This window comes from Rutidosis leptorrhynchoides, chromosome 9 (genome assembly GCF_046630445.1).
Source record: "Rutidosis leptorrhynchoides isolate AG116_Rl617_1_P2 chromosome 9, CSIRO_AGI_Rlap_v1, whole genome shotgun sequence".
In the NCBI taxonomy this organism is placed as follows: Eukaryota; Viridiplantae; Streptophyta; class Magnoliopsida; order Asterales; family Asteraceae; genus Rutidosis; species Rutidosis leptorrhynchoides.
In genome coordinates this window covers 372,345,535-372,359,063 of record NC_092341.1, presented here as the reverse complement: position 1 = coordinate 372,359,063, position 13,529 = coordinate 372,345,535, and the positions used below count along the sequence as shown (strand labels likewise).

General features: G+C 31.4%; 1 protein-coding gene across 2 annotated transcripts; it reads left to right on the top strand.

Annotated features, from left to right (window-relative positions):
* The first annotated feature begins 6,207 nt into the window (after window positions 1–6,207).
* On the top strand, window positions 6,208–12,414 carry LOC139866220 (T-complex protein 1 subunit theta-like). Of its 2 annotated transcripts, none has more exons than XM_071854373.1 (14): window positions 6,208–6,358; window positions 6,821–6,970; window positions 7,300–7,562; window positions 7,893–8,039; window positions 8,117–8,278; window positions 9,283–9,360; window positions 9,936–10,069; window positions 10,237–10,309; window positions 10,410–10,490; window positions 10,583–10,705; window positions 10,800–10,894; window positions 11,243–11,452; window positions 11,750–11,807; window positions 12,079–12,414. In XM_071854373.1, the coding sequence occupies exons 2-14, from the start codon at window positions 6,823–6,825 to the stop codon at window positions 12,148–12,150; spliced, it is 1,644 nt and encodes a 547-aa protein (XP_071710474.1). In that variant the 5' UTR covers window positions 6,208–6,358; window positions 6,821–6,822; the 3' UTR covers window positions 12,151–12,414. The 2 variants fall into 2 exon arrangements, with proteins under 2 accessions (XP_071710474.1, XP_071710473.1); XM_071854372.1 differs by having other exon boundaries at window positions 6,209–6,358; window positions 6,777–6,970.
* The last annotated feature ends 1,115 nt before the right edge of the window (window positions 12,415–13,529 follow it).

The window sequence follows — 13,529 nt, the reverse complement described above, 5'->3', positions numbered from 1 at the left end:
ACCTGCGGATTTTTTTTAAGAGACATCCAATTGAACCCTTGTTCGTTGAAACAATTTGACTATATTTTTACTCCCCATTATTAAACGGGCCATTTTGATGCACACTCTTAAAAAAATAATTTGTTTTTTAAGTTTTATTATTCAACCGCCTTTTTTCAACGGTCACGTTTTTAACAAAACATTTGACAAGTTTGGAAAAAAGTTTTTTATTGATTATCATCAAAAGTTTTCTATTGTCACTCTACTGGATGGAATTATGGCATACAACCAAAATTGCAACCCAACACTACATAAGAACAAAAAGGTTGTTTTTAATTAACATATGTATATGTGTTAAACTCGGAATAATAATAACTTATTTTAGAAAATTAACATAAGACATGTTGAAACATTTTTGTCACATTTAACTCATCAAGTCTAATACTTATCATTGATAGATTTTATCACGTCTAGGAGATGTTTACTTTTTTCTTGTATTAAGTCCTACTTTCATTTACCTTTGTTTGGAAAAAAGTTTTTTTTTTACTTTGCTTTCCCCCTTTCTGTAAAACTCATTTAAACACTTTCTTTGTTTTTTTTTTTTAAAAAAAAACTTCCTTTTTTTTACGTTACCCGTAAATTATAAATATATATAAAAAAAAAATTTTCTAGTTTTTAAAAGGCCACTTGACCAATTTTTTAATTCTTTCACAACACCTGATATCGTGATCGTGACCTTTCACCAAAGCAAGAGATATTCTTGATAAACTAAACACGGACTCGTGTTTGAAATTGTCGGCCACAAAAAAATTCATTTGATAAAAGTATATATATATTTTTTAGTTATAGAAGGAGACCACTTCATTTTCAATACTTCATTTTTGACAAAAAACTATTCCATTTTACCATCCCCTTTTTTTTCTTACTTTAACTTTTAAGATATACTTTTAATAAAAATACAAACTACTTTTTCTTATTTTAACTTTTAAGATTTACTTTTAATAAAAATACAAACTATTTTTTGTATTTTAACTTTTAAGATTTACTTTTAATAAAAGTACAAACTACTTTTTCTTATTTTAACTTTTAAGATTTACTTTTAATAAAAATACAAACTATTTTTTTATTTTAACTTTTAAAATTATAAATTTAAGAATAAACATTAGTATGCATGAAATAAATAATGATTAATTGCATAAGTAATCATAAATGTTAGATAACATATAAAGACCCCGTCGTATTCGTATTGATCGGAATTAATCTCGACCCATGGTACCGTGTTGTCAAATGACGTGTTGCGTACATAAAGTACCGTGTTGTCAAATGACGTGTTGCGTACAATCATGAGGTCTTATTAACATAAATATAAATGTTAGTGAAGTTAATAAGAGTTAGATTACAGAAAATATAATTCAGGTGGTATAACCGACCATATATAACTTAAATAACATAAATATAAATGTTAGTAGTCCAAAATTTGATATATTCGAGTCTGAAGATTATTAATAATTTCATACCTTGATTAGTGATTCGTGATCGTTTGAGATATCTTTTAATTACACTAAGCTTTTCGTGCTGATAACGTGTTATAATTCAGTAGGCTTATAACTACCTTTAATGGTTATAAGAACAAAGAGAGAAAAAGAGAGAAGAAGGAGAGAAGAAATATTGATATTGATATTTCAAGAGAAATGGTGCACCTTAAATGGTTACCATACATGTCTATTTATAGTATAAAATATTACTATGCAAGAAATATAATAATAATAAAATTAACATCCAATCTAGATATTTTATAACACAATCTAGATATTTTATAACATTAAATAGTTTTTTCTATTTTATTTAATGATTTTTTACCGATCGTCGATGTACGTTTCACTTTATTGATTGAGCATTTGAGTCATTTTTCTTGATCAAACAGATTTTAAACACACAAATGACGAATAATTATTTTCTTACTTATTACAAATCAATCACATAACTTTACTTATTACAAATCAACTATAATTTGTATTATTGTTGTTTTATTATATTAATATAATTGTTATTATTTGATGATCTTCTACTTCTTATTATATTTTTTTTAAAAAATTTTGAGTTTTTTCACCTATTTCAATATATGTCATTATTTTTTTTTCCGATCGAATTTAACTAACTAAGTAAGTTATTTTCTGCGCAACGCGAGAACACAAGACTCATTACGGGTGCGTTTGATAAAACTGAATGATTTAGCGCTGAATGGTTCATAATCTGAATAGTTCAGAGTCTCTGAATGAATTTAATTCTGAATGACAATAAGCTGTTTGATAATCATTTTGAATAAATAATGATCCAATTAAATCAACTTGTTATCGTTTAACATTAACAAAAACTTCTATATACTTACTTGATAGTGTTCTGGATACGATTTAAGAAGAATATTACATAAAATTTAGCCTCTTAATGGTTAAGAGAGTGTTTTAACTCTGAATGATTCAGCGCTGAATACTAAACCATTCAGCACTATATCTCATTCAGAGGTTAGAAACAAACGCACTGAATACTGAATGGTTCAGCATTCAGTGCTGAACCATTCCATTAAGAGGTAAACAAACACACCCTACGACTACTTATTACTCTACTACGTACTCTGAAATGATAAATAAAATACGTTAATCTAAGAAAAGAATAAAGAATCCTAGGGGACAAATACCAAAACCAACCAACCAACACTTGTTTCACTAGTAAATAAATCCACCGAAAATTTGATTCATCATCCATATCCATTACATACATCTCTCACATTTAATATTAAATATTCTTCTATTATAAATTCCTCTCCTCATTACATCAAAAATCCATTCATAACTCATAATCAAATAAAAGCACTGAAGCCTATATCAAATAACAAATATATATACAAAATTCTATAATGGCTGACATAGCTATGCTAATGGCCGAAGAATATAAGAAGATGATGAAGAAGATATCAAGTGATTTAGAGATGTTACCAGCTTCATCTTCATCCACTAATTCTGGCGTTTCCAGGATCAAAGGACCACCTTTCAAAAACTTGGTTCATGAGCCTAAATCCAATATTGGTCTTGCAACCATTAATGGCTTCTTTTCTCCTTGATCTTTACTTTTTTTTCCCCGCTTATGTCGTGTGTCTGCTAAGTAAATGGTTGTGTATTTCTTTTTCTTTTATATTGGAGCATATCGATATGAATTTTTTTTTTTTTTTTTTTTTTTTGAATTTTCAATCACTCTAATTATACGAGCTTCTATTATTATCGTTTAAGTAAGTAAGTTACTTAGTTAGGTTAATTGATTTTTATCGTGTTAATTGATCTATATAATAGAAGACTTTTGATATATCACCCTTCTTTACTTCATGTTACATTTTACAGTATATATATATATATATATATTAACGAGTTTATCAATACCATGTTTGTAATCTTTGGAATTATTCATTCCATTCAATTATCATTATCAATTAAACTATTATATATTATATATTATATATTATATATTATATATTATATTCACATAATATTCTACGATGCTAGAAGAATAATTTACTCAATAGAAATACTTTATCAACAAATTGTGAATAAGGTAAACAACTTTTAGGTTGCATTTCTTAGTAATTAAAAAGTTATAATTAATACCGGTAGTATTGTTTTATTTGATTTATTTGGATATGTTTGAACATTGAACAATACGGAGTATAAGTACAAGGGGTGTCACTATCTTCATCATATTTGCACCGCCTAAGAGGCGATCAATTTTTTTTTAACTATGAGTATAAGTATCCAACTTATTTTACAAACTGACTAATCTCAAAGCAATTAATCGCTTTATGAGTAACCCGAAATCATCGCGGGCGAAACTACGTGGTCACGAAGGAATAACTGCAGCTGTTTATAATCGAACTCATGACCTCCACTATAGAAAGATGAACCCTCAACTATTACACCACCACCCTCATGGTTAGCGACAATCAAATTAATCTAAATAATCAGGAATTCGTTGTTAGTGGAATTTAGCTATAATCTATAAATTCTTCAGGTAACGGGGGTTGCGGTAGTTGGCGTGAGATGTGTGGGTAACATATTTTTTTATCGTGTTATTTACATAAATAAGTTAATAATGTACATATTATATTTCACTGTATATTTTCGGATATTATATTTTAGTGAAAGATAGAGTTGGTTTTGTGAAATGTTAGCGAAATGAATGTTAAAGTGATTGGTGCTGATGTGGCGTTTATTTGGATGAAATAAGTTCAGTTAAAGAGTGTTAGGATAAAGAGTCGTCTGATTATTACAAAGAATAATATGGTTCTGATCCTATTATTTCATCAGGTAAAGTTCTGAACAAGAATTTATAGATTATAGTTGAATTCCAACAACACTTCTATTTTTTCAAGTAGTAATTTCACATATTGAATCTAACATTTTAGATTTCATAAATTTTTAGAATTTTAATTATATTTTTAAGTCCCTTTATAAAAAAAATACTGTAAATGAATCTTTACAAAAGTTATATTACTCAAAACATATTAAAAATAATATTACTAAAATATTATCATAATATCATTATAAATAGAAAATAAGTTATCATTTTTTACGAGATCTCTCGATCAAACTTATTTCTGACATTCATATGAGGTAATCTGTATCGGAAAAAAAAGTAATCGACTGTAAATTCTTTCCACTTTACTTGGACATACCAAAACTCAATGGGGTCATATATAATTTGAATGGTATTTTGTAATTTTTATTAAAGAATGACTATTTATTTTCACAAAAAATCACTAATTTTAAAAATATATGTAATCATATCTATAAATTTAGTAATGCCATATACAAATTTAGTAGTATTTTATGAATAAGAAAGTTTAATGGAGTCATAAGACCCTACTTGCCACAAGTTAGACTCGCCACTGCAGATACTAAAACAAGTATATATTAAGGGGTTTTTATTTAAGTTTAAGTCATTTTAAAATTTCATACAATGTCTAATCAGAGAAGTCCCGGAGGGGAAATAAAGTGATCGGCCGCTCAGGACACATGATTTTTAGGACCCAATTTTTTATTATACATACAAATATAATTGGAGATTTGAGAACCATAGGAACTAGGGAAACACAAGTGAAACAACGAAGGCGAAAGACAATATGTCCCAAAACAACAACCAAATGGCTCACAAAAAAAAAAGAAATTAAAGTCCACTAGCACTCTAATATATTCTAAAGAATTTTTCTTTAAAAAACTTATATTATTCGTTAGAGCTTAAGCACTTTTTTTTTCACTTCGTTCTACGTACTTAAATTCATGAGACCAGCTCTGCTGTAGACGCTCCTAGTAATTTTTTTTTAATTTTTTTTAACAGCAAGTACGCTCCTAGTAATAAACCAGATCGAGTCAACTCAATCCGTGTACAATAAAATACAACTTCGATCTATTTCATGCTCAACATAAAGTTCAATCTCGACTTCTTAGCTACTTGACTAGCTTTGAGTTCGATAAAGTACAATGAAGTTTAGGTTATTTCGAGTTTAATAAAAATTCTATCTCGGCTTTTGATGTAATGTAATTTACATATTACCTAATAGACAAAAGTTATGAATAGTAACTAGGAGCATTTTCGACTTTTTACCTTTTTTTTAAATTTTAACTAAATATCATTTTAACAACAAAGTCCCCCACACTTTTTTTGAAAAATTCAAATCGACCCCCCAAACAGGGGGGTAAAGTGTCAAATAACCATTCTCATAAAAAATCTTAAATAAACTCCACCCAAATATTCAACGGGTCATATCTTCTCGCTCGCAACGAGTTAAATTTTTCCGACACCATCGTTAAACTCGAAATAATTTTAGGAACACAATGTCACTAGCTATACGCAAAACGGACGTTTTTTAAAAAACGCTAAATATTTGGGGTACTTTTCATATACGTTGATTTTGCGTTAAATTTTAAAAGTCGACAATTCCATAGCGAAACGCGGAGATGCACATATATTGTTAATTTAAAATAACATTTAAATCTCTCACGGGTTATACCTTTTAGTTCGAATCGAGTTGTGCTTCAACGACATCATCGTTAGCCACAAAATAATTTTACTAAACGCAATAAAATACATTGAAAACCGAACCCCGGTGCGAAACGAGGGTTCGATAACTAGTTTATTACTACTAGCTTAGCCCCGTATGGACACCCTAAGACCAGTAATAATTTATAAGAGCCCAATTGTTCTCGATTCCACTCTATGTCCGCTCAACATGAAACCTAACGCATTGTAGCCTTTTTAGTTTTTCTTCCTACGCCTGCCTCATAATCTCAGATCTTTTTCCGTCAGATATCACTACTACTACACTCAACAGCAGGTAATTTTTAGGTTTAATTCTCATTTCTTAAAACATCTGGGGTTCTCTTTAAAATTCATTAACAGCAACAAACACTCTGATCCTAGTTTTAGTTTATAGGTTGAACTAGTAACAATTACTTCCTATTTAACAACTGCACTGTCATTTCCGATTTTCGATCATTAGGTTGTATTATTAACTGTTACGATACGATTGATTTAGCGATTGAAACTATCATATACTAGCTAACTGTTCTGTACACATACGCACATACGGTTATTTTCTATACAACTGTAGCTGTTTTTTTAGTGTATACGGTTGAGGTGTAATTTATACTCCATGATTTTCAATTTGTATGCTACTGAAGCTGATTTCAGTGTGTGTAATGTATGATTTTGGTTTAACCGTTGTTATAAACAAACAACTAAAATAATTTCAGGTGTCATTTCGGGGATAGTTATTAATCACTTTATAAATCGACAGCGATGGGGCTTCAGACGCAGCCTTATGGAATACAGGGAATGCTAAAAGAAGGGCACAAGCATTTATCTGGATTAGATGAAGCTGTTATTAAGAATATTGATGCTTGTAAACAGCTTTCTACCATTACCAGAACCTCCCTTGGTCCCAATGGTAGGCATTGGTATCCAGTTTATATGTCTGCTGTCTGAAAGTTTTATTTGTTAATGAACATGCTGGATGTATATTTCAAATCACAAGTATTTTAAATGTTACTCTATTATTATTATTATTATTAGATATTAGATAGACACGTTGTGGGGATCTGTTATATCGTATTTCATACCTTTTTCACTTTTGGATAATTATCAAAAATTTAGTAATGCTCTACAGATTTACAAGAATTCAAGCTAACATGAATGGATTGTTGTCATGTAATCTAGTGTTTGTCTGCTTTTATTTTTTTGTCTCTTTGAATTACTAATTTTTTTGTTATGTGTCAGGCATGAATAAAATGGTTATCAATCATTTGGACAAGCTATTTGTGACAAGTGATACTGCAACGATCGTTAACGAGCTTGAAATTCAACATCCTGCAGCCAAATTATTGGTACTGGCAGGGAAAGCGCAACAGGAGGAAATTGGTGATGGAGCCAATCTAGTAGTTTCTTTTGCAGGGGAGCTTTTACAGGCTGCAGAAGACCTCATTAGGATGGGACTGCATCCTAGTGAAATCATTATTGGATACACAAAAGCAATCAACAAGGTTTGTCAAACTCTAGTTGTTTTCATTATATAGTTTTTTTTTTTAATTTACTTTATGAATCTGTCTTCCTAGAGCAAGCCTCTTCCTTCATTTCGTGGTATAGATAGTTTATTTAGACTTTTAGATGTATCTGGGGTTGACATGGAGGACATGGTCTTAAAGATTATCAGTTTGTGGCATATTACTTTACTTCAAGAACGGTACCATTTGTCTAACGTGGCATTTCTATAATATAATATACATAACTCGTGGATCTGGACTTTGCAAAACTAAGCCAAATAAGTGTTGTGTGTTCGCTAAAGTTACACAATGTGACCTTTTTTCTTACAGGTTGTTAAGATCTTAGAAGAATTGGTAGAGGAAGGTTCTGACACCATGGATGTGAGGAATAAAGAAGAAGTTATTTTAAGAATGAAAGCTGCTGTTGCTAGCAAACAATATGGGCAGGAGGATATTTTGTGTCCTCTAATTGCAGATGTAACATTTGTTTCTTGTCAATTGGTTACAACTATCAGGCCTGCTCAACAGCATGACTGATTCCTTTATTGTTGCAGGCATGCATTCAAGTTTGCCCAAAGAATCCAATAAACTTCAATGTTGATAATGTGAGAGTTGCAAAGCTAGTGGGTGGAGGTCTGCATAATTGCACAACAGTTAGAGGAATGGTTCTAAAAGGGGATACTGTGGGAAGTATAAAGAGAATAGAGAATGCAAAAGTGAGTGTTTTTTTTATGTAGTTTGAGTTCTCTCGATCTATGCATGTTCGTATTCTGTCTTTATGTAGTGCGTACTTGTCAAATTGATACCCTTCAGTTATTTGAGTGCTAAATGATGTTTTTGTTTCATATAGTGCAATACTAGTGTGCTTATATAAACAAAGTGAATTTTTTTTTTATACATTTCATAAGGAAGCAGCATGGGTTATTTCTACCTTTAAATTACAAGGGCGTTGTATTATCTAGGAAAGAGACTGCCTTGCCCTTGTTGAACAAAGAAATTGGAATGCTATGGTCTACAAATATATACTTTCCACTCGCCTTGTGTGTGTATATATTTTTGATGTGCCTTCTAAAAATTATGTAGGATATGGAAATGTTAAAATTGGTAGATGGATTAAGTTCTTAGTTTGGGCCGGGTGTGAAAACACTATCGTTTTTTTTTTTTTTTTTTAAACTTTAAAGATACGGGCATGTGTATTTTTAATCATGATTATAAATATGTTTTGTAATAACAACATTCATATTATGAAGTGATAATGGATTCATATACAACCCACATCGGTCCATTTGGTCAAATGTGCCACTTGTAGTAAAATAAGATGAGATAGTAGTCACCTATCGTTCTGACAAATAACAATGAGTTACTGCTTATTGGACAGTTAAATAAATTTGTACACCTGGAGTTTTAAGTTGTTTTTTTTTCTTTTCGAACCGAGTATCAGGTTGTTTTAAGTACAACAACAACAACAACAAAACCCAATATCACATGAGTGGTGTATGGGGAGGTGAGATGTAGACAATCCTTCCCCTATCCGAGAATAAAAACTAAATACCACATGAGTTGTTTTAAGTGTTTTTAAAATTAGTTGTAAACTTATCTGAATGTTCACTTAAGGAATGCATACTTTCTAATCTAATGTCTCATTTAATGTCGTATCACCTGTCATTTGTTTTCTTGTTGTACATTATGTTGAAACTGAATGTGTTATATTGTTATATAGGTGGTTGTGATTGCTGGCGGAGTTGATACTACTGCAACTGAGACCAAAGGAACTGTCCTTATTCACAGTGCTGAGCAGGTGCAGTCCATTTTCTGGCTAGTTAGCATTTATATTGATGAAACACAGTATGTGATATATAAGCTGTATCCGCATGTCAATTAATAATGTTTCGTTGAATTTGAACCAATACCTACTATATTTATGTTGGTCTATATACAAAAATGTACCATTGTAATCATACACTTCTAGAAAAAGGCTTACCTGTAATTGCTGACGACATTTGTGCGCTCACTTGAGCTTGCTTTTGTGTCTTCTCAAGTCCTTTTTGTAGGCCATTTTTGTTATGTAACTATGTACTCTGATATGCTGTTATCAATGAACATGGATTGAGAGTTCTTTGAACTTCAACTAATATCCATAAATAGGAACACTTTTTTATCCAGCCCATCGCTCTTAAGTTGGTGTCTACTATGTGTATTTCTGGCGTAGTTATTATTAATTAACCCTAAAACAGTGGTAAGGTCGTAATATACTTTGGTATAGTGGTATCCCCTTATCAAGAAATTGTAATGAACAAGTACCATTTTTGTGTACCAACTAGGTAGACTTGAATCATTTAATTCTTGAGTAATTACTTGTTGATCTAACTGCAGCTTGAAAACTATGCAAAAACTGAAGAAGCGAAGGTTGAAGAACTCATCAAAGCAGTTGTGGAGTCAGGTGCCAAGGTCATAGTGAGTGGAGCGGCTGTAGGAGAGATGGCTTTACATTTTTGTGAGCGTCACAAGTATGCATACTTAATCCTTTTTTTTTATGTTTGTATTTTCTTTTTATTACCAGGTGAAGCTAAAATATAAAACATTTTATGTATAATTTGTATCTATTTACAAGCAAGAAAGTTGCATAGTTCATAAGCGCTCCTTTTAATTCTTAGCTACCTTTGTTTGCTTACAGGGTCATGGTATTGAAAATTGGATCGAAGTTTGAACTTCGTCGTTTTTGTCGCACAACTGGTGCTGTTGCTCTTGTAAGTAGGATATGTTTGGTCTCAATATAGTGTGTTCCATGGAAGGTTTACATCAGCCATCGATACTAAGTAATGTAATTCATTTGTTTGTAATTGGCAGTTGAAACTTGGGAGCACCGTAAACCCTGATGATCTTGGATATGTTGACTCCATATCAGTTGAGGAGATTGGTGGTGCTAGGGTATGCAACTGGGACACCCCCATTTTATTTCTTCTTTTTAGTTGTTTCGTTTAGAACTAACTTAACTAGTTAAAATATATATGTATTCTTAGGTAACTGTTGTAAGGAATGAAGAAGGTGGGAATTCGGTGACTACTGTCTTATTGCGAGCAAGTACTGAGAGCATATTGGATGATCTGGAAAGGGCTGTTGACGATGGTGTTAATACTTACAAAGTATTATATTTTTCTTTGTTTAGAAAACTCTAATTCATTATTTTTTATATTCTCAGCTGTTCTTAACTCCGATATTTCTCTGTTTCTGTGTTAGGCATTATGCAGGGACAGTAGATTTGTACCTGGAGCTGCAGCTACTGAAATTGAATTAGCCAGGAAACTGAAGGAGTTTTCCTTCACAGAGACAGGGTATTATTCTCTACTTATACAGTGTTGTCTCTTTGTCTAATTCCAGCCAGTTTATGATCGACCGGTTCATCGGAAGTATACAGTCGAAATTATGGAATGAACACCATAGTAATTAGATTATAACTTTTAGTATATAGACATTGTTTTCTATGCTTCAGTGTTGTTTTTGGTTGTCAACAAAATTTCTAAGTTTCTAGTTCCCTTGACCCTACAGTGTATAGAGGGGATGACTGCTATCTGACAGAGTGTGAAATTCAAATATTGAATTCTTACCCCCATCTAAAATCTGAATAACGGATAATATTTTGTAATGAAAGTAATTTATTTCACTTTGTTTTTATATTGCAGGCTCGATCAGTATGCTATTGCAAAGTTTGCTGAGAGCTTTGAAATGATACCAACAACTTTAGCTGAAAATGCTGGTCTTAATGCCATGGAGATCATATCTAGTTTATACGCGGAGCATGCTGCTGGAAATGTTAAAGTTGGTATAGACTTGGAAGAAGGATCATATAAGGATGTTTCAACAATGAAGATATGGGATCTTTACGTCACCAAGTAAGCAACTTTAGACATTACTTGTATTTATTTGTAAATTGTAAATGATGATTTTGTACCAACATCTTTCACATGATGTGGGTGACCTTCGTCTTCTATCAACTGAAGCTTCTTGCAATTTAACAGATACAGTTATAATTTGACGCGGTTCGCAATGTTTTATACATCATTTTACTTAATAATGGCTGCTAAATTTTTAATCCATCCTATGTCCTGCTCTTGTTGCATTTGTAATTTATGGTGACACCATGATGACTATCTGTTGAAGTTGTTTTACATGTGTTATTATGATTCCAGGTTTCATGCGCTCAAGTATGCTGCCGATGCAGTTTGTACCGTCCTACGTGTTGATCAGGTACTTTAGGTTCTTCTTATGTGTATCTTCTATGAATGGGACCTAGCCCTTATAAGTTTGGATGGAGCTTTTTAGCCGACTCTTTGTGATGTGGCAATAAAGGCTCTTGCTATTTTGAATGCTTGCTAGAATATAGGTCGAAAGCAGCTCAACGAAATAAGATGGTCAAAAGCTAGTGTGCCTCTGATAGCAATTCCGTTTTTTTTGATTTAAAAGGCGTAGAATCTGACCCATATTTGTTTTATTTATTATTTTTGGTAATGATGTGCAGATAATAATGTCGAAACCAGCTGGTGGCCCAAGTAGGAGAGATCAACCTGCAGGAATGGATAATGAAGATTAGGATTAAGTTTAGGCTGCTACCATTAAGATTTGATCTCTATGAATGTCAATGACAACTCGGTTTAGATGAGTGAGTAATATGGAATGGGTTGGGTTGGGTTGGTGGGTGATAGTTGAGTTTGAGGTGTTTGTATCAAAGATTTGGTTCCAAGGTTTTTATTTCTTGACGTTGATTTTGTTTTGAATATGTTTCAAAATTGACAGGAAATATTATGCATTCCACACATGAAATTCTGTTGGCACCTGATTGTTATATATTATACTTAGGTTTTGAGCCCGTGCATTTCACGGATTCTCAAAAAGCATTTCAAAATCATATATAAACATGGATAGATATAGATTTTATAGTCTACGTATAAAATGAAATGACGTTCGGATACATATTTTTTTGTAAATGAACCTCCTCATAAATTATTAACGGAAAAAATGAACAGATCAACATCTAGTCATAAATAATAAAAAGGCAAGGCGTGGTCTCTCTTTGTTCGATAAATGTGCGCAAGGCTGATTCAACATTTGTAAGTGGTTCAGAAACATAGAGTTGGTATTGAGTTTTCTTCACAACTCCATTCACTTTCTATGACTTAAAAAGGGATGGAGTATATATTTAATTAGTGTTAATACGTTTCATTGATATATTTTTGATTATAAATATATTTTTAATCATTTTATTTAATTAACTTTTTTGTCAATTAAGGTTTTTATATTAACTAGCTAATTAATAGATTATTATTAATTATTATCAAAAACTATAAGGACACCTGTGTAAATTTCCAATTGTCATTAATCCTTATTATAAATTCGTAATTTAAAAATAGAAGATAATCCATCCATCCATTTTTACTTTATTCATAATAGAAAACTGATGAAAATACGAGTAATTTATGGGGGATGATTCTAACACACCCTTTTTTGATCCTCACACACCTATTTTAACCTTTTACTCTTCTAATAATAACCCATTTCTTTAAATTGGTGTGTGAGGATCAAAAAATGGTGTGTTAGAATCATCCCCGTAATTTATTTATGAAAATATTAATTTTTTAATTTGGAATACAATAAATTACGCGTAACCATTACACGCTATAGTAGCATTTTTTTCCCGTAAATTTAAATTAGGGGTTTATCCCTACCGTGCTTAATAAGCTTATAAATTAAATAAATACACCGTTCGACAAATGCAAACCTAATTAACCCACAAACTTTATTCAACTTTTAACTCCCGATCAATATTTAATACTTAGAAATTAGAATGGAAAATAACGTCGAACCCCAACCATCATCATCGTCATCACCATCCAACACCAGCTTGTTTGATCAGGTCATCGACGTTTTCTGCCTCGCTGGCGTTTCGAGCATCACTTTCGCCTTTTGGTTTGC